The following is a 26,220-nucleotide window of genomic DNA, read 5'->3' as shown; positions in this document are numbered from 1 at the left end:
GATTGTAAATATTATAAACTGCTATGTTTGTGTAGCATGTTGGTACAAACGTCTATGGTCCAAAATAAAAGCACTTTTAAAATGATCTCTATGGTATTGATATTGAAATTTGCTTTATTGATACCTGTGGAGAAATGATCCTTGAGTTAGTCTTGGTCAGGACTACCTTGAGGATTTGACCTCTGGTGCGTGTTATGATGAGGGAAATCTGAGTGCCCAGAGGAAACTCACTCAGACACTGTAATGTTCAAGTACTCGTAATTGGGGATGTAACAGTAACCGAAATATTGTGATATTGTATCGTCAAAAGTCACAATATATCAAATTATAAGTTTCTTTGGCTATGTTCAGACTGCAGCCTGAAGTGACCCAAATTCGATTTTTTTCACTCCTATGCTCCTGTATCTGATCTTTTAATGATTAATTAAATCTTTTTTTTTTTTTTTAAATGTGACCCAGGCCACTTGGATATGTGCTCCTAAAACCGACACAAATCCAATCTTTTGACATGTGACTTCAGTCTGAACGGCCAGGTCACATTCATCCCACCTACACGTCATAAAAACACTGTAACGAGCACCTGCCGCGAGCCGATACAGCCCAACACCGATGCGTTTGCTTACTGAAATTGTCTCTGCACCCACACGTTCCTTTCTACGGATGTTGCTGCCACTGCGCCACAAAACACCACGGCCAAAACCTCGTCCTTCTCAATCTCCTCGTTAAAACAAAGCCATACATGTTCTGGTTCTGGTACGACAGCAACTTTAAAATCTCCAGCTGCTCAATGCTCACGTCCATGTTTAGGCGACTTCTGTAATCACTAAGCCTGGTCGCTATGTGACGTCGTTGTGTCCTCCAATGTGCATGCGAGATACTTTTCGGACGTTTAAAGTTCACACTGGAGATCACGAACAAGTCGCATTTAATTAGAAATGTGAACGACCTTGCAAAAAAATCGTATTTCACAAAAACATCCAAATTGAGCATTAAGCCCCGCAATCTGAACGTAGCCTTTGCTTAAATACATTGTTTTATAGTAGCAATAGCTGATCAACATAGTCCATGATTCATTTCAGTGGAGACAACATGAATAAATATGTTTTTTACTTGAATTCTTGGGATTATGATGGAAATAATTCACACCAAAATCTTGTCAAGGTATTTTAAAAGCAAAAAAGTCTCCCATCTACAATTAATATCTTAACCCAATAGTGAACCAGGTCTGAACTGGTCTAAACTAAGTCCTGAAACCAGGACTTGAAGCACTATTTAAATCCTGGGCAGTGGTTCAGTGACAGAGCGGTTCGGGCTGTTGAGCAAGACACTTCACCAGCCAACAGAGGTGTGCAGACTTGGCCTAGGAGTCTAATTTTCAATAGGGAGTAGTGAAATATGCAGGACTATCTATTTGACACACTTTTTAAACATATAATTAAAGTTTAACTCTCAACATGCCAAAGTTGTGTGTCCACATAGACACAGTGTGGTTTGTTTACAGATGTGTCTCATGTTTGTTTGTTAAAGGCGCACTGTGGACTTTTCTTGTGCGGTGTCTGTCATGTTTTTTTTAATCTTAAAAATAAACATTGTGAAACATTCCAGGAAAAGCAATAACAGCTCCATGGAGGTGTTGGATCCTCCACCAGAAAACCTCTCTGATCTGTGGTCACTACGTAAACCCCAGCTCCTGCATCTCAGGGGGGAATTCTGGAGGTTCTGAGCTTTCACAAGGCTTCTCCAAATACTGAAAATGAGACAAACTTGGACGTATCCTCTAGGTTGTAAGTTAAGGCACCGATAACCAAGTTGTGATTGTAGTAGTAGCTTTTTTAAAAGTGTAAGAGCACAGGCTACACACAGTTCATCTAAACGGTATCTGGAGAAAGTCCTCACTCCGTTGAGAAAACCCTGTATATCGGATCGAATTAAGGTTTTCTTGACAAGCATTGTGATTAGATTTATGTTTTAATTGAATAAATGTAAGGTAGAGCTGTTTAATGCCACACTGTGGAACATTCCAGGCAGAGCGATGACATATCCATAGAAAAAAGCAGGCAGTGGACCCCCAACCAAAAAGTTACACAATGCACATTTTAGCAGGTAGTTTGTGTCTGTAACGAGTTCATAATTCAACCTACTGCAGTTCAAATTGGTTCAAAAGACAGAAAAATAATGAAAAATGTGAAATTAGCATAAAAGAAAAAGTTCCTACAATAAATATCGACCCCCAAAAGTAATTATTCTCTCTCACTGAACGATGGGTCCATATACTAATTATTGTGACGGCCTAGTCTCACCTCAGGGTTTATGTTTTAATAATAGGATTCTGTTGAAAGTTCACGTTTGAAATGCAACTTTGAAACTGACAAACTACTACAAAAATCACATTTCAGAACATTTTTGAACAGATATAAACAACAGAGTTAGATTTTATGCAGAACAAGATCATAATGGTATTAGCTGCTTGTGGAGGAAATGATGAACCTTGCAAACTTGGAAATTGCATCATCTAATTGTATTGACTGAAACTGCAATGAATCTTGAAGCCACAGTAGAGTAGATTCCGTGTTCTTTGAAGTTGTATTGTTGGTGGTGGGACTGAGTACACTGAGGTGAAAAACAAACAATAGGGCTTCAGCCTCGTCAGGGGTTTGTTCTTAAATATTGACACAGGTTTGGTATCTCCGGCTTAGACAGTGCAGTATGTGTGAGCGCGTGCGTGGTCTGAGCGCGTGCGTGGTCTGAGCGCGTGCGTGGTGTGAGCGCGTGCGTGGTCTGAGCGCGTGCAGTGAGGAGAGGTGACGAGGGGTGGAGTCCAGCATGCCACTGTAATGCAATCATGTCACTCACTGCTGCAGTGACACTTCTAAGAAAAGGAGATACTGAGTAATATGTTGTAGGCCTGTCACCATAACACAATTTAAAGTGTGATAAATGAAGTAAACATAGATAATAATTAGGGCTGTAACAATATCCAAATCCCACAATATGATATTTTGGTTATTGTTACATCCCTAATAATAATAATACATTTAAATGATAATATTGAAACCTAACCTTAAACCAGAATTATTCCTCCAAAAATTTTTGATGCCGTTGCTTTGTCTGGAATATTCCACAGTACGGCATTAAATGTAAATCGAAATCTCAGACAACATGATTTTAGGAGCGTCAAAGCTGTGTTTTTGTGCAGTGCTCCTAAAGCCCAATTTATGGTTTTATGGATCTGCGTAAAGGTCTATGCACTGCAAAGTAATTCACTGCCACAATGCGAGGAGGCAAGGATTTAAACCTGGCGTATAGTTTATGCAAATTAGCCATGTGGTTTTAAATTTCATTTCTGTAAACAAATGTGTGCAAAGCTGCATTAAATGCATTATGAATGTTTGTTCAAACAGTAATACATAGAACATGCATAGTAAACATAAATACGTAGATATAACACAAAAAGTAAATGATCCTTTTCTATAATAATAAGCAAAAATAAATGTCACGCAGATTATACTTGTGTCTGAAAAAGGAGAGGGAAGAAATAAATACTTATTTAACAATGTATATTGAAAGAAAGGAAAGCGGAGTACATGGAATTGAGTATAGGAAATTTCTGTAAAGCTGTGGTAGAGAGAACCAATCACAGCCCTTATCGTCCGCTTCACTTCCCCCTACTGTCTGCATTGTTTTAATGTGTAGTTAGAAAATTTCAGAGGTGCACAACGGTTGACGCAGATGGTGTGCGTAGGGGGTTCATATCGACGCAGACTCTCTTCATTCAATTTAAGTAGTTTTTATAGCTCAAAAATACCTTGAAATACATACATTCTTACTGTGAGTGGGATCACCTCGCCATAGATCTGGCCTGTAAATTAGCTTGGTGGTGTCACGTGCTTGTTTTTATGGAAACTGCCAAGTATAATATCATATTGTGGGACATTCCAGGTAAAGCAATAACATTTCTTTGGAGACAAGTATTGAGCGGACCCTCCACCAGAAAAGTTATGCAATGCACCTTTAAAAAATAAAACAAATGACAGAATGCATAACTAAAGGTGCATTTTTTTCTGGAGATGTTATTGCTTTGTCTGGAATATTTCACAGTATGATATTAAGTCTTTCTGTCTTCATGGAGACCAAATTACAGGTCCGATCTGTGGAGAGGCAACCGCGCTTACCGTCAGGATGATTGTTTTTGTTTGAGCTGGTTTTATTTGAGCTATAAAACATCTGTATTTGAATAAATATAAAGTAGAGCTGTTTAATGTCATACTGGGGAACATTCCAGGCAGGGCAATGACACAGTGTACTTTTTAGTATTTATTTAGTTTGTGTTTATATTGAGTCACAGAAGTTAATAATTCAACCTTCTACAGTTCAAATCCTATCAAAATACAGAAATACAACAATGTCAAATTAGCACAAAGAAAAAGTCCCTGTGATAAATATTCACCCCCAAAAATAATTGTTCCCTCTCTCATGTTTTGAACGATGGGTCCTTATAGTAATTCCATCGTCACACCCAGTCTCACCTCAGGCTCATTCTAAAGCTATTCACGACGTCTGCCACGGTATTTACTATATTGCCCTATATCCAGTACAGACAGAACTAGTATTTTTGGGGATCAGTATTTATCGTGGGGACTTTTCTTTGCACTAGTGAGAACTTTTTGGCAACTTTCTTTTTTTTTTTAACAATAAAATCTGATTTGAGGTGTAGAGGGTTGAATTGATAACTTCTATGACTCATTATAAATACTAACTACTAACTAAAGTGATTCTTCTATTTTGTCATTCTTCATATAGAATTCTTCTATTCATTAATTGCAGCTCATGCATTTTAACATTTAGAATAGTTTTTGGGAATAATCCTGCTTCAGGCTTATGGTGTCAGTGGTATAAATTAGCTTCAGTATTATCGTTTATTGTCTATATTTTCACCAACAATATATAACACTTCAAAACGTGTTATCGTATCAGGTCTACTGTTCAGAAAAGGTTCATGTCTGTCCTGTGAATGTGACTCTTTAGTATGGATACTGGCTCATATGTAGTTTGTTGAAAGCCTTACCCACATGTTCTTACAAAGTCATGATTTATGTGCTAGAATACAGACTGTACACCAGTGCTGCCTTGAGCTTCTACCTATTTAACTCTATGTTCATTGACACTGCAGAGCTGAAATCTGAAATCAAATCAAACCTGCAGTTTGAGTTGGAGCAATTATCAAATGTCAAAAGCTGCAATTATTTAAATGATAACATTGTAATGTCCTCTGCCAACAACATTTTTTTGAAATTGAAAAATCTGGTTGTACCTGTAGATCAGACTAACTTGGCTCAGGCAGATCGATATGTCACTCTGAAGTAAATTCTACACATCATCAGTGTGGAATGGCTCTCAGAGTGTCATAATAACTATCTTAATCTGATTGGTTGAAGAGTCATAACAGCAGAACAAGCCAAAAAATCTAACTTTTCTTACTGAGAGAAAAGCACAGACATCTTCCCTGTGCACAAATGCTCAAAGCTCTTACTTCCTGCACGTTTTTGACAAACTAAATAATGTATTAGTTTTTTGCAGTAGTATTGGTGCTTAAACAGGCTAAAGTACATCTGTTGGCTTTGTTTGTTTTGGTTTGTTTGGATCCTTTGTCTTTGACTTCTGCACAAACTGAGACGTTGCCCACCAGACAGAACCTGTACAGTGGGCACATGCCAACATGGATTGTCATCAGTTTGTGAACTCACATATATTTCCAGAATCCATCTTATTGCACCTGTATTTTAGACCCATAAACATGTTCTGAAATGTATGTGGTTCTTGTATTAGTTTATCAGTTTGTATTTCAGTCTTTTTCACTCTCCTGGGGTTGTTAACAATGTGCACTTTGAACAGAATCCTACTTTTAAACATATGTCACAAATCTAATCACAATACTGGACAGAACAATTGCAATCATGCAAGGATCATGCAACACTAATATACAGAAAGAACCCGCAGTGTGTCTTTACACAGCCCTGAGTTCACAACAGAGGACATGTCTATCTGTGCATCTGTTATTATGTAAACATGTCATGGCTCTATGGTTTTGTCTTTGGGAACATGTTTCAGATAATACTGTGTACTACCAGTCTTAACGTGGTTTTAATCTGTTTGTAGGAGTTTAGAAGACAAGGATTTCACAGTCTGCTGCTTAAATCTTTATTATGATTTTTTTTTTTTTTTTGTAGAGATTGACTTGAAAAATATTTAATATTGATGCACACCAATGTTGAGGACAGGCAGTTTGAGTTCTGGAGAGGGAGGATTACATAGAAGGCACAGTGAAACAAAACATAACTCGAGGTCTGATTTTGATGAAGATCGTATTTTAGGAGCCTATACTGGCCCTTAAAAGTTGCACTGTGTAACATTTCCATAGGGGTACACCACATGCTTGTCTCTACGGAGATGTTATTGCTTTGTCTGAATTGCTCCGTTGTTTTAAACTGATCTCCATGGAGATGAGCAAGTTACTGGTCAGATCAGTGGAGAGTCGAGCCCACACAGTAATGCATGTTTTTCAATATTTTTTTTCAGTAGGCTAATTAGTTAAATCTATTTTAGAAGAATTTAATACTATACTGTGTAAGCTTCCAACCAAAACAATAACATTGACAAGCAGTGAAGTCACCTCTCCAGAGATCTGACCAGTAATCTGACGAGGTGACATTCCATTTGATTGTGAAACATTTCACGCAAAATGATAACTTGGAGACAATCAGATGAGCATCTCACAGCAGAAAAGTTACGCAGTGTGTCTTTTAAGTTTACTTTACAGTTTTCTTTTTCTTAAAGATCAGAATTATTACAATCACGCCTTTTTGTTGACATCCTGTTTCCATCTTAAATTACTATTTTAAATACTACACAAGAAAAGTTACATAGTGCACCTTTTAATGTCCTTGTATATAACTTTCTGAAGGTGGAAAGTGAAATACTTTATTCTGTAGAAATAGAAAACTACATACAGTAGATACATTTTATACCACATTGTGTAATATTATACCTAAAGGAAAAGCATTTCCATGGAAACAAGCAGGAAGAGGCAATCCTCCAGACCAAGTAATAGTCAGGTTTGTGGAGTTGCAAGCCCACACACAGTGAGAACATGTTTGGCATTAAGTTTACTTTATATATTATATATATATATATATATATATATATATATATATATATATATATATATACACACACTATATACTATATAGCACTTTTCTTTTTCTTGCTTCATAGTTTAAATATTCAAACATTCTTCCTGGAGATGGATGAGTTTTATGCCATACTGTGGAATATTTTAACCAAAGGAACAACTTTTCAGTGTCTACGCCAAATAAGAGTCAGGTTTATGGAGATGCAAGCCCACTCACAGTAAAGACATACGCTTTTCCCTATGTTTTTCAGTGCTATAAAAACATCCGTCAACACTTATTAACATCTAACTACCTGCTAATTAACATAGGTGTAGATGGTTAATTTGTCATTAATTTGTATTTATTCAGTCCTTATTAATGTCTAATTCCTCATCAATTTATTCTGCTATTAGTGAGACATTTACAAACACTTTCCTATTAAAACACTTCTTATTGCTTCTTATTAGTACGATACTACACCATTTTTTCCCCCATGAATTATGATTCTAATAAGCTTTTAGTAATAAGTGTGTTGTTAAGGATTAGTAGCACAGGAAATGTAGTTTTTACTTATTTGCACTTAAATTTAGCTTACTTATGTAATAAAACACTCTTTATTAGGTGTTAATAGAGTTAGTATCCATGAATTAAGTCATTAAGCTCTGAATATGTTCCCCATTCTAAAGTGATGTTTTGATTGATTGTAAATGAGTAGTTTGACAGAAATTAAAATTAATATGGTGTAGTGTCTTTAGCATGCATGTTTACATACATTCACCGCTAACTGGAGAAACATGTTTACCTATGTTCAGTGTTCAGGTTTTAGGTTTGTGCTCTCTATACAGTATAGTCGCGGTCCCTTTAAGACCCGTTGACGTTTGAGGCACGCTGTTCTGTTTACCGTTATTAGCTGTTTCACTGGAGTTGTGAGTTGAGTTAATGAAGCGGCACACGATTTTTTTGTGTCTGAAATGTGAGAAGTTGTTGGCTCCTTTTTATTACGTACAACTTCCACAATGGTCACTATTCTAAAGTGGTCTCTTCTTCACCATGCATATTAATAGTTCATATATGAATAGTAAGGGTGTAACGATATCCATCTCACGATACAATATTTAGAGCGATATTTTGTGGAGGCTAACAAAACTGTTAATATGATACTTTTTCCTCTTAAAATGCCTTGACAAGACTTAAAAGTGTTTAGAACTGTTATTTCTTCTGGTAGTTTGTACTGAAATGGAGCAAAGGATCATGGTCTGTATAGTCTTTTTTTTTTTTTTAGCTATTGCTGCACCATAACTCTTCATTTAAGCAAAGGGACTTGTAATTTGATATATTGTGATGGTCCACGATATTATTGTGAGAACTTTGACGATACGATATCACGGTATTTTGGTTATTGTTACATCCTAATGAATAGGTAGTTGAAAACAATGTAATTGTTCATATTTATTTTATTTACAAGTATATTCTAGTCTAGGTCACCTTTACCTCTATCAAATGTATTATATATAATATGCTTATTTGAATATATTTATTTGCCGTAAATAAAATAAATGCTGTAACTGAAATAAATTATACTTTAACAGAAGAATAAACATAACTACATTCTTTTTATTCTAGTTTATTGTACACAGAATGACTTTGAGTTGACTTTGAACTCCAAGAAAAAGAAGAAAGGCCCTCTATACGATCAAGGTTATAGGAATGGCACCTCTTTGTTGACATCCTGTTTCCTTCTTATGTTACCGTTTCGATACACTTGCTTTGCGCCCACACCCCATTCCTTCCTCCAGATGAGAGCTCCACTGTCCTGATTATAAAGAACCTCTTTAAGCCAACCTGATCAGCCACATATTTTTACCCATTGTTCCATGGCGATAAATCAACACCAGCGAGCACTGATACATGTTCGACACCGTGAATGGCCCCAGATGATGCTAGCATACAAACATCCAGCCCCATTCATTTCTGTGTGTCACGGGAACCTGTTGTTAGCTTTGTTAGCAAGGTGTTGGCTTACATAAACTGCGACAATGCTTTATTTTCACATAGTTACTCCATTGTCAAATGCTTTGATACAGAACTCAGGTAGATTTCGAGAAAAGATCGTAGATTTGGGTCACAGATTTGGGTCGTTTTTAAAAAATTGACAGGAAAGCCCGAGTCCCGTCTTTGATTTTGAGTGTTTCGATTTCAGATTTTGACAATACGAGCAGATTAGCCGCAGCCAATTCTTTGTTTTGATGTCGGTATCTCTCATTCTTTTCACTGGGTGTTGCTTTTGTAGATAACATTACACTTTTTAGTCAGAGGAAACTACGCAAAAAGGGCATATCAGGTTTTTATCAGAGCTTTGATCAAGAAAACTGAATTTCATCATGATTAGTGTATAATTAGATTTTTAATTAATATATTTTGGTATATCTCGATATACGATATATATCTCTATCTGTATAGGAAAAATAACCCGCTGCAAAAACAAATCTGCCAAATTCAACCATGTCTTTTTTTTATTGAAGTGCAGGAGGTGGGCAGTTCATGTAGGAACAAAGTGCTTCTGCCACATTTAAGATTACGGAAAATCCCTGATTACATAAATAATAAAACTGTAAAATAAAAGAAATAATACATGTTGCCTTCTTTTCATTCATAAATAAAATAACTCAACTCAAGCTCATCTTTGCATTAACTCTGTTCACCATACAATAACCAGAACCATGAGTTCCTTTAGCAGAGGAAGCTCGGGAGGTTCTTTATTTTAACACATCCATGTTCCTCACCAGTGTAAGGAGCTCTGAGGTTTCCCACAATCCACTGCAGATCAAACCCAACGTTTCCAAACACTATTGTACAAGTTACACTGCAGCAGATTATTCATTAAAATCTTCTGCATGAAGAAACTTTTCATTATTAAACTTTACAACATATATACCATAACTACTATAAAGCCACATCAGCCTGTTTGAGATTATAATGTGCTTAATGCAGTTTTGCACACATGTGTTCATGTTTAACAGAAACAAAACTTAAAACCACATGGCTAATTTGCATAAACAGCGTGCTCCTTGTGTGGTTCAGCTTCTTTCAGACTAAAGGACACGACTCAGTGGAATATGAGAGTTCTCTCTGTGACAGAGGATGTGCTGCTGATGGTCTTGTCTGCAAATGGTGGAAAAGGTTTGTGGTGCTTGAAGCTTTTCACTGTTACCAACTTTCGGCGTTCACGGCGGTAGTGAGGCAGCACATCAGCAAAATCAGGGAGACGGAGGCGCGCACAGAGGCGGCAAACAAGTGAAGCGGCAAAATCAGAGTTGAATATAAGCATTAAATCGATATATACGATATATCAGAATCCATATCAAGTTTGAAAAATATCTCGATATATTTAAAATATCGAGATATCGCCCACCCCTAGTGTCACAGGTACATTTTGACATTATTCCACCGACCGAAAAGGTGTCGGCTGAAGCTTGAGCTGCTTTTACCCTTTATTCCTTTATCAGAGCGTCATCTTGACACCAATTCATATTCATAAATACAGCAAGAGCCAAGAAACAAATCAGTAACAGTACAACAAAGTACTACAGCTCAAACTAAGTATCGTAATTCATTTATCTGCCCAGAGTTAAACATTTAAACTTCTTTATAAAATGGAAGAGTGGTGCACAGTTAAGGTCTTCTGTATAGTTGTTCCAGATATACAAACAGAATTTAAAAGGATCCCCGACTACTTTGACATGCTGATTAACGTTGGCATCACTTATAAATACGTAATACCGAAAAACTCAAATATCTTCGTTTGTAGTGTTTTTTAATTAAAAAAATTAAATGCATAAAAAAAAATTTAAAAAAATGAAAATACGATCACTAGTAATTCGCCATATTTGTTTATCTCGCAAAGTTTTCTGGGTAACCTTGAGGTTGTATGAATTCACCATCTCTGTTGATGAAGAGTCTCTGCAAGATGAACATGGCTTCTGTTCAGCCTTTTCAGTTTGAACCAGAGCGCACATCAAGTTTGGAAGACAACTCAGTGGACAATAATGATGAACATGAAGATGTTCAAAGAGGTGAGGAAGAGAGAGCTGGTCACAAATGATGGTGCATGTGCAACAAGTGCTCGCCAGTGCTAACAGAGAGAAAAGAGTGTCTGTGGTAAGGAACTCAGTTTTCTGTCAGGGGGAGTTCAGGGGGAGTAAATTTACTAGTTGTATTGGTATGGAGTAAGAAATATGGAATAAGAAAGCTTTCAGAAATATCCGTGTGCATAGGTAAAAGTAGGTGCATAAGTATATTGTCGGACTTTTGCACTGCATATCGACTGAACCAGAACTAAACCAGGACTAAACCCAGGAGGACTAAATCAGGACTGAACCAGGACTAAACCAGGATTAATCTTGGATTTGAGAGAGAGAGTAAACCCTGAGCCCGCGGAGCAGGGTTTTCTCTCTCTCTCTCTCTCTCTTTCTCTCACTCTCTTTCTCTCACACTCTCACTCTCTCTCTCTCTCTCTCTCTCTCACACACTCTCTCTCTCTCTCACACACTCTCTCTCTCTCACACACTCTCTCTCTCTCTCACTCTCTCTCTCTCTCTCTCTCTCTCTCTCTCTCTCTCTCTCACACTCTCTCTCTCTTCTCTCTCACTCTCTCTCTCTCTCTCTCTCTCTCTCTCTCTCTCTCTCTCTCTCTCTCTCTCTCTCACACTCACACTCACACTCTCACTCTCACTCTCTCTCCGTGGAGTGCGGGGCTCTGCCCCGGTCCTTTCGCCCACGGTCACTCAGTCCTGTTCTAGTCCTGTTCTAGTCCTGTTCTAGTCCTGGTTTAGTCCTTCTGGTTCAGTCCTGGTTTAGTCCATATGCAGTGCAAAAGTCCGGTCTCTTGAAAGTGTAATGGTAAATTTTATTTTTGTGATTGTAATTCTTGATGTTATTACTTTTCAATTCATATTCTGATGGATAAAATACACACAATACATTTTATGTCTGGACTTATTCTAGAGTTTACAAATCATTATTTTATGCTCAACTACAGACAAATAAAAAGCTTGCTTACTCCATAAATTAGCATCATTATGTGATGAAAACTGTATTGGTGGTTTTCAGATGATATAATTTGTTGTGCATCTTTAGGTAGTTGTACTCGTCCGACAACATTTTCCCATTGCTTTCTTTTTTAGCATCCTGTGAAAAGCAGTGAATGCTCACATCTGTTTCCTTGTTGCCTTTAGACTGGAAATTACAACTGAAATATCAATTGATGGTGTTAGCATAACAAAGCTTAAGTTGAACCCGACGACAGAAGACAACAACCTTGTAACCAGGTTACCCAGAATGCTTTGCGACGTAAACAAATATGGAATTACTAGTGACCGTATTTTCTCCTTTTTTAATAAAAAAAAAAACCCCAAACAAACATATTTGAGTTTTGGTATTATGTATTTATAACTAATGCCAACGTTAATCATATAAGACCAGCATGTCAAAGTAGCCGGGGAGCCTTTTAACAGTCATATGTTAAATGTTAATGTTTGTTCTGATTTTCTTGGTGATAAACATTCCTGTTCCTTTGAGCTCATATTGACTATTTTGGATTTTGAACATGTTCTGTAATGATTTTGACAAGACAAATATGGCTGCTTATGAGGAAAAATAAAGGAAAAAAGAATCACAAGGGTCTGAAAAACATGGAGGATTTCTGTGTAATCAATGACTGAAGCACTAAATTCTGTCCATGAAAGGGGAGAGAAATGTAATTTGAGTTTGAAGGTTTATAAATAATGCATTAGTTGGTTCATTATAAGTTGATAATGTGATTGCTGTTATTACCTTTTTTGCAAGGTAAAGATTGGATTAGTCTTATATGTATTGACCCAAATCTCAATACAGTAGGTTGTGCAGGTCATAACCAGTGAGTTGTATATAATACAAATTAAAGATGCTGCCTCTGATTTTTACTTCTTAAAAACACACACAACTAGTTCATTTTAAATAGTAATGGGGATGTAACAATAACCAAAATATCATTATATCGTATCATCAAATTTCTCACAATAATATCGTGGACCATCACAATATATCAAAGTACAAGTCGCTTTGCTTAAATTAAGTGTTATGGTGCAGCAACAGCTAAAAAAGACACGGAGAACTACATAGACCATGATCCTTTGCTCAATTTCAGTGTAGACTACAAAAAGAAATAACAGTTCTAAGTCTTAGTTCTTTGGATTAAGTCTTGTCAAAGCATTTTAAGAGAAAAAAGTAGCATATTAACAGTTTTTTTAGCGTCCACAAAATATCACAATAAATAAATTGTGAAAATATCATACCGAGAGATTTGGATATTGTTACATCATGAGCCTCCCCACCACATCATGAGTTTTCCTACGATATCGTGATAAATATTCATACCTTGACGATATCGTATCGTGAGACTTGGATATCGTTACACCCCTATGATGCACTGGTCCAGTACTGGTGTCACATATTAGTGCCGATAGTGTCAAAGTGGTTCCACATATTGATTGTGATGATAGCCTGACTGGACATATAAACAGATTTAATAAAACTATTTATTGGTCATAATAGGCTCTATTCATACTTACCAAAAGACATGTAGATGATGACTTCGGGTGTAGTTACCGACACTGAGCATGTGATAAAACCATGGATTCAGCAGCAGCATCTTCACAACCTGCCAAAGCTTTCCATGAGGGACGGGACTCTAATTGCGTCTTCGATGTCTCTCATAAGCAGCTGGTTGGAACTGTTGATCTGCCGAACATAACGGAACGCTGACATCTTTTTTTTGTTTTTAATTAAGTTAGACAAATCATAATACACAAATTAATAGGCAGTTTATAAAAGAATACATCTAGACGAAGAAATCTGGGCCATTTTCTCAGTTTTCCCAGATTTTGTAAGTTACTATCACCATCAGAGCCCAAAGGAAGTAGTCATCCACATGTTTCCAAACGTCTTCTGGTTTTGTGATGTAAGCGTGACTAGAACCCATTAGTCTTGATATTTGATATCTGGGATATAAATGATCAGTATCAGTTTTGTCTTATTTTAGTTTACAGGGTTCCCACTCTTTGATGCAACTACAGCATTCTGTTTAGTTATCATGAGGCTATTATGATTATTGCCAAACGTCTGCGCATTTTGTTTAAAAGAGACGACAATAAATGCACTGACAGTATTTTGAATGTTAAAAAAGCTATAATCCCAAACAATAAGGTGAGTGGAAAGTGTTAACATTTCATATTTATATTTTAAAAGTCTGATCAATTCTACACATGTGATTTTGTGACACATTTTTTTTTGTGTTCAATGAAAATTTAATATCAAAAACATTGTATAAACAAAATGATATCAAATCAAGTAAATAAAACCGTAAAATATTCAATTGGTCAATATGATCTCTAGGTTTAAGTATCATACAAATGTGAATGTGCTATAAAATGACCCACAAGTACAGTACTCTCTAAGCTTACATTTGAAACGCGTCCAGAAGAAACGACTAAAGACTGAAATGTGAACTGACAAAATAATACAAGAATCACATTTCGGAACAGGTTTATACAGATCTAAAGCTTAGCAGTTTTTATAAGAATAAAACAGGAGATTTGTTGTTTTGTGGAGTAAATTATAGCACTTCAAAAACTGCAACTGCGTCCATTCAAACAGCAATTTCGATTCAGTTTGATGATTTGAACGATTTTGATTTGAACGACGTTGATTTTAACACATCTTACTGATCACCATTGTCATCATCATTATTATTATTATTATTACATGTATATACTGCCCTACGTGACCTGTTTGTGAGTTTAAAGCTGGACCACACAGCCGGCAGATTTCATGGCTCTGGTGTTTTGAATAGAAATATGAAACTGAAGTCTGTCGGGTCACGGGCCATTTGCTTTCACCGCCGCGAGCTTTAAATATTCAAACCTTCTGTGTCCAGTGTCACTTTTGTCAACAAAAGTGAAATAATGATTTTTAGCCGTCACTGACTAAACGTTTTTTAATCACATTATGTATTACATGGTCCATGACGGGCAAATCCAGACTGATCTCTCTGTATTTTATTGCTCTCCACTCCCTTCGCCACGTCTCGAATCAGAACTAAACACGATCATCCAATCAGATTTGTTCATTTCAGTGACGCGTGTGAAACGAAGGAGCTCACCAGTCGCTCATTGTTGGGCATGGGACGATACTGAAATTTGGTGTCACCATTTGATTACCATTGCCATTATGGATCACGATAATTATGAAAGTTGCTGACCGTTTAAAATGGCATGGATATAAAGAATTGTAGTTTGTTATAAGTGAAAACAGCAATGATCTAGAAGAGAACGTGATGGGGAAGCAGCTTTTTTCTGCACTTTCTGGTGATATAATGGTGAATCTCTTTGTTGGCGATTATCACCATTATATAAAATGTCCCATGAACGATTATTGTCTACCCTTTTTAGTTTATTGTTTATTGTTCCATCACTATTCATTAGGGGTGGTACAAGATCCAAAAAAATGACAAAAAATTGTGCAGACATGAGAAAAATTATCTTGTGAATTTTTTTTCCATTTACATTTTTTTACATGTACAGTTTACATTTGTATTGGACAAAAAAGTTGGTAAGTTACATCTCTTAGTTCCAAAAAGCAGTCCTAGAATGAAAACAAAAACATGAAATCAAATTAATAAATAAATAAAGTGTGTGGGTAAAATTGGAAATTGAATCGTGAAATGTATATATCAAGAATTATGTTAAAATTTTGTTTTGTCTCTCGTGAACCCAATCTCGTGTCACGTCCCACCCATACTAATTCACATACAATAAAATCACATTTCTCTCCCCTTAGATGGACAGAATTTTGTGCTTTGGTCATTAATTCCGCAGAAATCCTCCATGTTTTTCAGTCCCTTGTGATGCTTTTTAAATTTTTTCCTCCAGCCATATTTGTTTTGATACGGACAGACCATGTGTGCCTGATTGGCTAATCCACCTGTCAATCACGCCAATTTGAACTTGGAGATTAGTGACCAGACTCACCCTGTGTTCAATTATCCTTCCAAATCGGTTTTCCAAAGAAGTTGTGACATGTGTGGCACTCCCCTTTTCCTGGGACGACTCGACTCGGACCTTGGTGGTAGAAAAAATAAGCAGAGTGTCTTCATTGTGTTTGGACGCTGTGTTTTCACTGTTTGGACGCTTTGGTGGTTTAAATGACAATATCAGTCACTTGTATTACTGCAATATGGTAGTTCGTCTGTATCACTGCCTATGGGTTTGGTAGTCGGTGGTGTGGTGAGACCAATATTGAACAAATAGTTGATTTAACAGGTGTTAACGTCCCTAAGGTTGTACCGGAAGAAAAATCATTACATAAAATGAAGTGCAAATTTCAAAACTTAAATTTAAGTGGCAGCATTTTAATAAGATGAGGGAACAGTCATAATCATAATCCACGTAGTCCGACACGTGAAACATAATAATACGATTCAATCTCGGACGTGACGTTAAGTCCGAGGTCCAAATGGAAGATATGGAAGAACGGAAGGTAATCAAATGCAGGGTCACATCTCATAAAGTTCTGATGAAGTGTTTACTCATGGATCCCAGGCAAACATTGTCCCAACTGTCTGTTCATTTGTAGTTCAGTCATTCATTATTTTAACATTTGGTTTTTACATTTTATGATATAACACAATCCAGAATGCTAATCAAAATACATGATTCATTTATTTTTCCATGTAACTTTAATCTGCATAAATGTTAAAAAATAAATAAACTGGCATAAACCCAACCCAAGATACGCACAGTAGGTCAAATCCTCCAAGACCAGCTCAAGATCTGGAGACGTGTCAAGTGCAAAGACTAATTTTTCACTCACAGCTGGTTAGTATTTCCTTGACCTTTAACATTAAAAAATAAGAGTCAACAAAACAAATATAGCTTTAGTTCCATCTAAATGTAACCTAATTCAAGTGCATCAATCCAAACATTAGCTTAGAGAATGTTCCTGTCAAACTGGATCCAAACTGACTCTCAGAAAAACAGAAATAACCCGCAGTGTGTCTTTATGACAGGAGAAAGTATCTATCTGTGCATCTGTTATTATGCAAACATGCCAGTCTTCTTTGGGAACATGTTTCAATACTGCGTAGTGTGTACTGCAAATACTAAGAACAACTACAAGGAAGTCATGGGAACTGGCTAATCGATTTAAGAAAAACAAGCATTGCCATTGTGACTAGATTGGCAATTTATGTTTTAATAATAGGCCCTTTAAAATCATATGTCATCAGGATGTTCAACATTTTGGAGTGGAGGCAACTGGAGGCAAAGTGAAGCAGACATAATGGATTTTCATTGATTAACTGATGAGCAGATCAAAATGGCAATGGTTTTTCAACATTATAACAAAAAAATAAACTATTTTGAATATTCAAGGTACACAAGTTAATTAATTAGTTTCTCTGTTAAGAAGGAATTAAAATATATATATACATTTCTAACCTAAAAGTTGTTTTTGAGTGTCACAAAAAGTATAATTTATGAAGAAATGTCGAATATGTGGATGAAGTGGACTCAACTTTTCTGTAAAGGACCTCAAAATGTGGATTTTTCTTTTGTCAAAAATGCTTGGTGTTTCATGTTATCAAATCCTAAAGCACTATTGTAAATGTTTTAAACAGGACTCTGATACCACTCATGTATCCGAGCGGTTTTCATTTGCCAAATTTCCTTTTTGTATTTTGTGATATTCTGAAATTAATTCCAGTTTTCCCGTTGAAATAACATTATGTTTCACTTCACTTTTGCCTCCAGTTGCCTCCATTCTGGAATTTTAAATGTTTTGGTTTACAATTTTTTAAAGCCTCTATAGGTTTTCGTTCAAAGTCCTATTTTAAACTCATCCAGAAAAAATGACAAAAAGACTGAAATATGAACACATTTCTGAACATGCCTGTGCAGATCTAAACTACTGGGTTAGCAGTTTTATGCAGAATAATACAGATACACTGATCCAATACTGGCATCGGATATTGGTGCTGATACTGAAAAAAATTTGCTAGATCGGATATCGGCTTCTAAATATCAGTCTGTCTATGTTGTTTAGACACATAAAGAACTGATATTAAAAAGAGTTTATCTTTTTTTTTTAAAACAAAATTGTTCTGTAGTTACATGTGTGCAAGTCGGGGATCAGCAGATACTTAAAGCGATAGTATAGAAATCGGTATTGTACCTGAAAAAGCCGGAAATCACACAAATCATGTATTTATGTTTCTAAAGATGCACTGTGTAACTTTTCTGGTAGGATATGGCTTTACTGTTATGGCATAAACTTTCACTTGGCCTTGTGGCATCACTCTAAATAGCGATAATACATTTTTTTTTTCAACTCAAAACAAAAAAATAAAGAACATTTTTGTAAGTTATGACCTCCATTTAGACCTGTCACGATAATTATTCTTCCGACTTATGGTTAAATAGGAGAGAGTTGGAACAATCTTTTTTGGAGCTCAATATTAGGGATGAGACTGGACTCATTTCTGACAAAAACAAGAAAACGAGATTGAGACAAGATGAGATTTTCACATAATCTATAATTTAAAAAAGGCGTGTTCCCATTTGCAGTTTTGGTCTAACATTTTTTTGTAATTGTAGACCTACTTTTTTTGAAACCACAGCTTCTTAAGAGATGTAACTTACCAGTCATTTTTTTGTCCAATCTAAATTTAGACTAAATTAAAAAAAATAAATACATAAAAAAAGATAATTTTTCTCACGTGTGCACAATTTTATGGGAATTTCATCTCACTAGATCTTGTGGAACAAGATCTTGTCCCATCCGTACTCAATATTTATTGTGTGTACATTTTCTTTGCAATAATGGGAAGGTTTTTGCTATTTTTGTAATAAGATAAGATTTGAGCTTCAAGGAGTTAATTGAGTAACTTGTATGACTAATCAAAAGTTCATTCTGCTATATTTTTGCACTTCAGAATGCCTTTTAACAATTCTGTATTTAAAATCGTTTACTGGGATTATCCTGCTTTATTTATCCTAGTTTCAATATGATCTTTTATTATGATATTTCTCTGTATCAATACTGTACTTCAAAATTTGTTATCAGTAGAATGGAATTATAGTGGAATGTGCAGAAGATCTTATATCCAGTTCATCCAATTCATAACTCTCTACATCTCTGAGCTCCCCTACCACCACACCTCCGCCAACCTCCTGTCTCCCCCCACCGGGACTAAACACAAGACCTGGGGGGACAGATCCTTCTCCGCCGTTGCCCTGACCCTCTGGAACTCCTTGCCCAAACACATCAGAGACTCATCGATGCTCCCGATGTTAAAAAAGCCCTGAAAACCATCTCTTTAAAACCTCCTTTCATGGACTTTATTTCTTTTGTTTGTCTTTGTTTGTCTCTTGATGTAAAGCGCCTTTTGAGTATCTTGAAAAGCTTTACAAGTGTTATGTATTATTACTATTATTATTATTATCATTACATATGTCTGTTGAATCGAACTCTTGTTTACCTGTGTTTTTTCCCGCGCAGGTGAGACTTGGGTCGCCGTGTCTCTCCGTGCACTTCCTGCCCCTCCTCCCGTCTGCTTCTGAAGGCAAACACTATCACAAAGGCTTCATTGTGTTCCATTATTTACAAGTGCTGACAGACTATTAAACAATTCTATTTACACTTAGAGAAACTGCTTATGTAACCACAATACAAACGTGACAAGTGACCGCGCAACATACAGTATAATCGGAAATGTGAAATTAATGTTGTCATGATTTTGAAGGGAGGAATAGACTTGATACTACAGATTCTGATAACATTTTGATCATAAAAAGACTTTATTCAGACAGTAGAATATGATTTTTAACACAGTACTTTCTTTTTTATTCCCATGTGGTCTTAAATTTTTGCAATCCCTCAGTGGTATACATGTCTAGGTGTTCTTATACTTGTTCTGATAAGCTCAAGATCATTCTAAAGCTATTCAGGAAAGGTTCATTTCTGTCCTTTGAATGTTTTTTTTTCGTATTGATACCCGCTTAAATGATTATCTAGTTTCAATTCTGGTTTTAGTATCAATCTGTATTCGAGTTTCGATAGTTTGACAGCCCTACAATGTCCGTAACTTTATAAATCCAACCATTATTATCATTTGTCAGTTCTAATGTGTTTTTTCACTCTCTGTGTCCTGTAGAAAGTGTCCTAATTGACTTTCCTATGTCTGAGCCTCCTCCTCCTCCTCCCTTCATCTGATCCTCTCTCTGCTGAGCCGGTTCAGGCCCATTCACAAACTCTGATTCACACTGAGCTGATTGGCCTTATGTAACATCTGGACCTAAGGTTTAAGGCTTTGTGTGGAATCATAAAAGCATGTGTTTTTAGAAGCATCTCTCTAAACACACAAACATATAAATACACACGAACAAATAGGGCAGTGAAAAGACTGACAGTAATACTAGAATCAGGAACTTTTTTTTGATGCACATTAGCACGTCAAGGGTCAAACCTAAGAATGACTGGGACATAAAAACGCCAAGATGCTTATGATAAAATGCACTTCAGATATTGAGAAATGGACTGCCTTGCCCTCTCCATCTTGTGAGAGTATTTTCAGTGCAGAATTAAGTCAAAATACAGTAGATTTGTATTTAATCACTTTTTACCTTCAGGGTTTAACCTGACGCTCCAGGTCAGTATTATCACGTTCCCCCAGATTGGAATTAATCACTATTAATTATTATAGTTCTTTATACCTTCTGTGATTATTATTCTTCTGTGATTATTATAGTTCTTTATACCTTCTGTGATTAGAACTCAAGTTTCTCTTAAAGTGACACTTCGCAATTTGGACATAGGGCCGCATTTCCTAGTGAGCCAGGGTGTTGGAGATGCGTGGGGACACTTTAAAATATTCCATCCAGTCCTTGTATTTGCAGAGGTCGCTTTTACTAGGCTAGTGCATGTCAATGGTCATAGTTATCCTGCTACTAAAAACAGTCTTATCCACTCGACAAAACACCTGAAGCAAATCTATTATTACACCAGACTGTCCGTGTGAATGTCTGTGTAGATAGAATAATTTTAGAAGTAAAACCAACCTTGCATTTGAAGGATTTATATCTGAGCAGCAGCAGTGAGTTGTACTTCCTGATAGAAAGCTTGGCCGCCGTGGACTGATATATGAGAAAATAGTCCCTCAACATGCGACGATTCATGCGATGTAAGGTTAGTTTTATTTCAAACATCATCAGCCGATATGTTTGCCAATATGGGCCGATATTTCACGTGGGCATGTTTTACCTCGTTTTGAAGCTTTGACTCTCTACATTATGTTCATTTAATGCAATTTACAGACAAATGTCCTAATATGTGGCTCCGCATCAGTATTTATCTGCGGAGTCATTTGTCTGTGTGTGTCCATACTGTCCCTGAACACACCCCCAGAGTCACGTCACTCACGTGCTCTCGTTTACACCCGCAGCCATAGATCCAAACACCGAGATTATGTTCTTTTTACGGACAATCAGTTTGAGTCTGGATTAAAAGGACATTTATTAGTGCAGACTTGTGATGTGAGGAAGAGCCTGTGTGAGCGGTGAGTGTTGGAAATATGTCAACTTTGAAGCTAGTTTTGGTTATTTGTGGTTGGTTAGCGAATAGCTGCTGTAGCTCTCACACATAAACAGGCTGTTTTCTCTTTTGTTGGTGTATTGTAAAGTGACTAATTGGCTGTATATTTGTTACTGGACCTGCATTGATATGTAAATGAGCTGTGAATAGATGTGTGAATGATGAAATTTGCGCATATAATTACCGCGGTGTGCACACATTTACGCTAAATGCTAATAGCAGTAGTTTACTTTCTTTACTTGCTAGTAGTTATGGGTCGGTCGTGAACGAAACGGCTCTTAGAGCCGGCTCTTTGAAGCGAACGCCGGAAGCCTGCTCCTTGTTGGGAGCCGTGTTTTCTCTTTCTCTCACTTTTTTTCTCTTCGTGCCGCGTGCAGACTCGTTGTAGTTTGACAGCGGCAGCGGCTGAAAAAGAAACTTTCAGAAATCTGCGTGTGCATAGGATAGAAAAAACGTCCATGTTTGGCTGTAGTTCAGCTTAAAATAAATAAACCAGGACTAATCTTGGGCTCGAGAGAGTGAGAGAGATAGAGACCGAGTCCCGACACTCAGTCCTGGTTCAGTTCTTGTTTAGTCCTGTTTTAGACCTGGTTTAGTCCTGCTTGCAACAAAATTATCTGAAGAGTCACTTGGGAGCTGAAAGAGCCAGCTGCTTTTAGTGAGCCGAGCCAAAAGAGCCGGTTCTCTAAAAAGAACTGGAATACCCATCACTAGTAGTTAGAATGTGATGCACCTACTGACCTACGTCTGTGAATATGACATAAAGAGGCAGAATAACAATAAATGTTGCCTAAATAAACTCAATTTAAAATCCACCAGTTCAAGATTTACAGTGAATTTTTACATCACTAAATGTGTCGGCGATTATATTGGCTATCGGCAGCTTCAACTTCCATTATAACAGTATCATATCGGCCACAACAAAATCCATATTGGTCGGGCCCTAATTCTGATTCAACTCAGCAACCTCACACTTTGTTCAATGGATCCAGTTTGTCCCATGGGTTCTTTCTGGGTGCCTTGGTTCTGGCACACTCAAAAAAAAAACAAAACACTCTAGTGCAATTTTTTATTTTTAACAGGAAACACAAATCCATAAATGAAGCAACTGAAACACAGGTGAAGTTCATGCAGCTGATATTGCAAAGATAAAATATGTTGTTTCGAAATGTAATTGCCACACACCCATAAACAATAAAAGTTCCAGTGGTTGAGAAATATGTAAGCATTAACAATAAACCATGAACTGGTCTTTTGGGTCCCTGTGCTTGTTTACATCTGTAGACTTGTAGTTTTGAGCTGATCACTGTGTTTGCTTTGGTTTGGTGGAGTTCAGTTCTGTCTCTGAGTGAAGTTCAAAGTTCAAAAGTTCACAGTTGGTGTAGCAGCCCCACCTCAGGGTCTCACCTAAGCACATGTGTAACAATCCCTCGTGCTCTATATAAATGAACATGCAGGATTTCAGATTTTAATCTCATTTTGCATTTCAGCATTTGATTTATTAACTGTATGGTGCATTAAGTAACTTGCCTGAAATCTTCCACAATATGGTATTAAAAACATATTTATGAAGACAAGTAGGTCAAGTTACAAGTCAGATCTTTACTTTTGCAATAAATTTAAAAATTTAAAATAAAAGATACATTTTTAATTGTTGCAAGTTTAATGCTCTATGGTGGAACATTCCAGGCAAAGCAATCCCCAGTTGTCTGACCGCTAACCTTGAAATTTTCATAGAAGAAAAAAAAATCTTTTCTTTTAAAATCATTTTATAAACAAAACTAAATACTTGATATACGGAAAATGGCTCTATCCCTAACTTGACATTTCCCTGTCTTTTTCAGCGGCAATTCTTCAGCTGATAATGTCTCCACGGATACGAACCGCTCCTTGCTGTACGCCACAGCGCCCAGGTCAAAGGTCAGCACCACCCCTCGCACCTCCGTCACAAAAACACCCACAACCCCATATGATTATTTACAAATACAACATCGTCTTTTATTCATTCAGATGATTCTATTTTCAGCATTCAGAATACATTTGTGGTGTATGTTCTACTCTGAAAATGTGGCTATATACTGTACTTAATTGTTTAAAAATAAAATAATCTATTTTTAAGGTCCAAGTCGTAAAATTTAATGTCCTCTTCGCACATACCCTCCACATGTTTCTTTCTCCTGTTGTTTTAGATCACCTTAACTACTGTTACCATCTCTGAGTTATTTTAGGGTAGACCAAGGCCTTAAAGATGCTGCATCTGAGTTTTACGGTCGTTAAAGCGAACTAGTTCTGTTTGTCTAGTTTTAACAGTTATTCCTCTCTTATCTTATGCATTCAGAGCATCCAAATTATTCACCAACTTTTCTAGTGTTTTTCTTTCTAGGGTTTAATACCTGTTTGTCTTGACAAGCATGTGGCGCCATCAGGTTACAGGTCAGATCTGTGGAGAGTAAGTGTTCACCCAGGTATTTCCGAGCAATAAAACACCTGTAACTGAATAATTGTAATATGGATAGAGCTCATTCTTTGGCAAACAAATCTCCATGGAGACAAAAACGTGATATATCCTCCATCAGAAAAGTTACATAAAGCAAAGTCAGGTATAATCCATGTTTTGAGCTATAAAAACACCTTTAATTAAATAAATGCCTGTTAGATAAGCTTAATAATATGCAGTGGAACATTCCAGGCTAATTAATAACATCTCATAGTGGACAGAAAAGTGACATAGTGCACCTTTAAGACGAATCACAACTTTGAAATTTAAACAAGATTTATTTTGATTCTGACTAAACAAACTATTCTGTTTTTAATAATTTAATGCCGTAATGAGGGAAACTGCCTTAGAAAGCAAGTATTAAATCACATCCTCCTTTTCAAAATGAAGGGCGTTAAATGATTTAATACTCAAACCTAACAACTGTAATTATATATAATAGATCTCTTCTGTTCTAATTCTCTGAAGATCCCTGCCCTGAGATTTGCCTTCTGCTTCACTGCCACCAAATGGACACAAATAAACTTAACAGTAGAAAAGAAAACAATAATTTATTTTGTGTTGTAGAAGAAAATAAGGCTATCAGAATTATTTACTATTTCATATTTGGCTTTCAAATAAAACACTTGATCATATCAAAAGATAGAAACAATCTTAAAGTGAAATGCTGAAGCCAGGGCTGACCCAGGCGGCTGACCCAGGCGGCTGGACCAGGCGGCTGGACCAGGCGGCTGGACCAGGCGGCTGGACCAGGCGGCTGGACCAAGCGGCTGGACCAAGCGGCTGGACCAAGCGGCTGGACCAAGCGGCTGGACCAAGCGGCTGACCCAGGACTGAACCCGGACTAAAACTGTTGCCAAACTTTAACCACCATAGACCCTTAGGTATTGCTTAGGTATTTATTAAACATAACCTTCTGGTAAAGAGTCCCTCGCCTGCTTGTCACCATGGAAACTTTATTCCTTTTCCTTGAATGTCTCACAGTACTCTAAGGCATTGAATTTATCAATCTTATTATTATATTTCATTAATTTATCACTTAAAAACATGCGTTCTAATTGCAAATGTTACCTGCAACAAAAAGTTCAATGCCATACTGTGGAATATTCTGCCATTTGACATCTTCATGGAGACAACAGGTAACAGGTGACAGACCTCCACAAAAAGTTACATGGTGTACTATTAAAGGTCCTATATTACTACTATGTTATATTGTTGTTATCTCATCACAAACAGACCTGGAGTTGTGTTTTGTTTCAGTCGCACATGTTTGAGTAATCCTTTATTATTAATCTGCATCTCCAAAGCTCTTTTTCACTCTTGGTTTTCTTTTATTAATACAATGTTTCAGCTCCTCTGACCTTCCTCTGGTGTATGAGGACCATCTTAAACCTGAAGGTCCCACAAAGTGAGACTGTGTGCAGGAGCCTTCTTGAAAACATTTTCATTTTTTAAGTGTCTTTCCTCCAACGCACCTGTCGCCCAGTCATGTGTGCAGGGTCTATACAGAAATGAGTACACCTCCAAAGCTCAAATGTAGTGGTAGTTTTCAAGTTAACAGCTGTGTTTTACTATGTTTAGTTCATTAGAGATCGGCAATTCCACGGCTGAAATAATTCAAATGATTCTAGTGAAGGTGTACAGAGTTTAAGAACACAGTGGAGTGTTTTCTGTTTGAGAGAAGATCTCAGCCTAAATCTGTAGGGTTTGTGTGTTCAACATGTGTAAATGAAACAAAACACAACTCCAGGTACAGTATATCTTTGATGAGTAAACTACATTATAACACAGATCAGAAAATGGCGTGAAATGAGCTCATTAAATGTAAACGGTTTCTGAAGAACAGTTAGATCAGACTGCACTTTGACCTTA

General features: G+C 36.7%; 1 protein-coding gene across 1 annotated transcript in view; it reads left to right on the top strand.

Annotated features, from left to right (window-relative positions):
* Positions 1-26,220, top strand: part of crybg2 (crystallin beta-gamma domain containing 2) — a 101,921-nt gene that overhangs the window by 4,617 nt on the left and 71,084 nt on the right. The window contains exon 2 of the mRNA XM_055157455.1: positions 23,696-23,771. Coding sequence (XP_055013430.1) covers positions 23,696-23,771 — 76 coding nt within the window. The remainder of the gene's footprint in view (positions 1-23,695; positions 23,772-26,220) is intronic.

Source organism: Boleophthalmus pectinirostris, unplaced genomic scaffold, assembly GCF_026225935.1.
Source record: "Boleophthalmus pectinirostris isolate CB_2022bp ecotype Guang Dong unplaced genomic scaffold, ASM2622593v1 HiC_scaffold_21, whole genome shotgun sequence".
Lineage (NCBI taxonomy): Eukaryota > Metazoa > Chordata > Actinopteri > Gobiiformes > Gobiidae > Boleophthalmus > Boleophthalmus pectinirostris.
The sequence above is the reverse complement of the archived record's forward strand: the minus strand, read 5'-3'. Positions and strand labels throughout refer to the sequence as shown.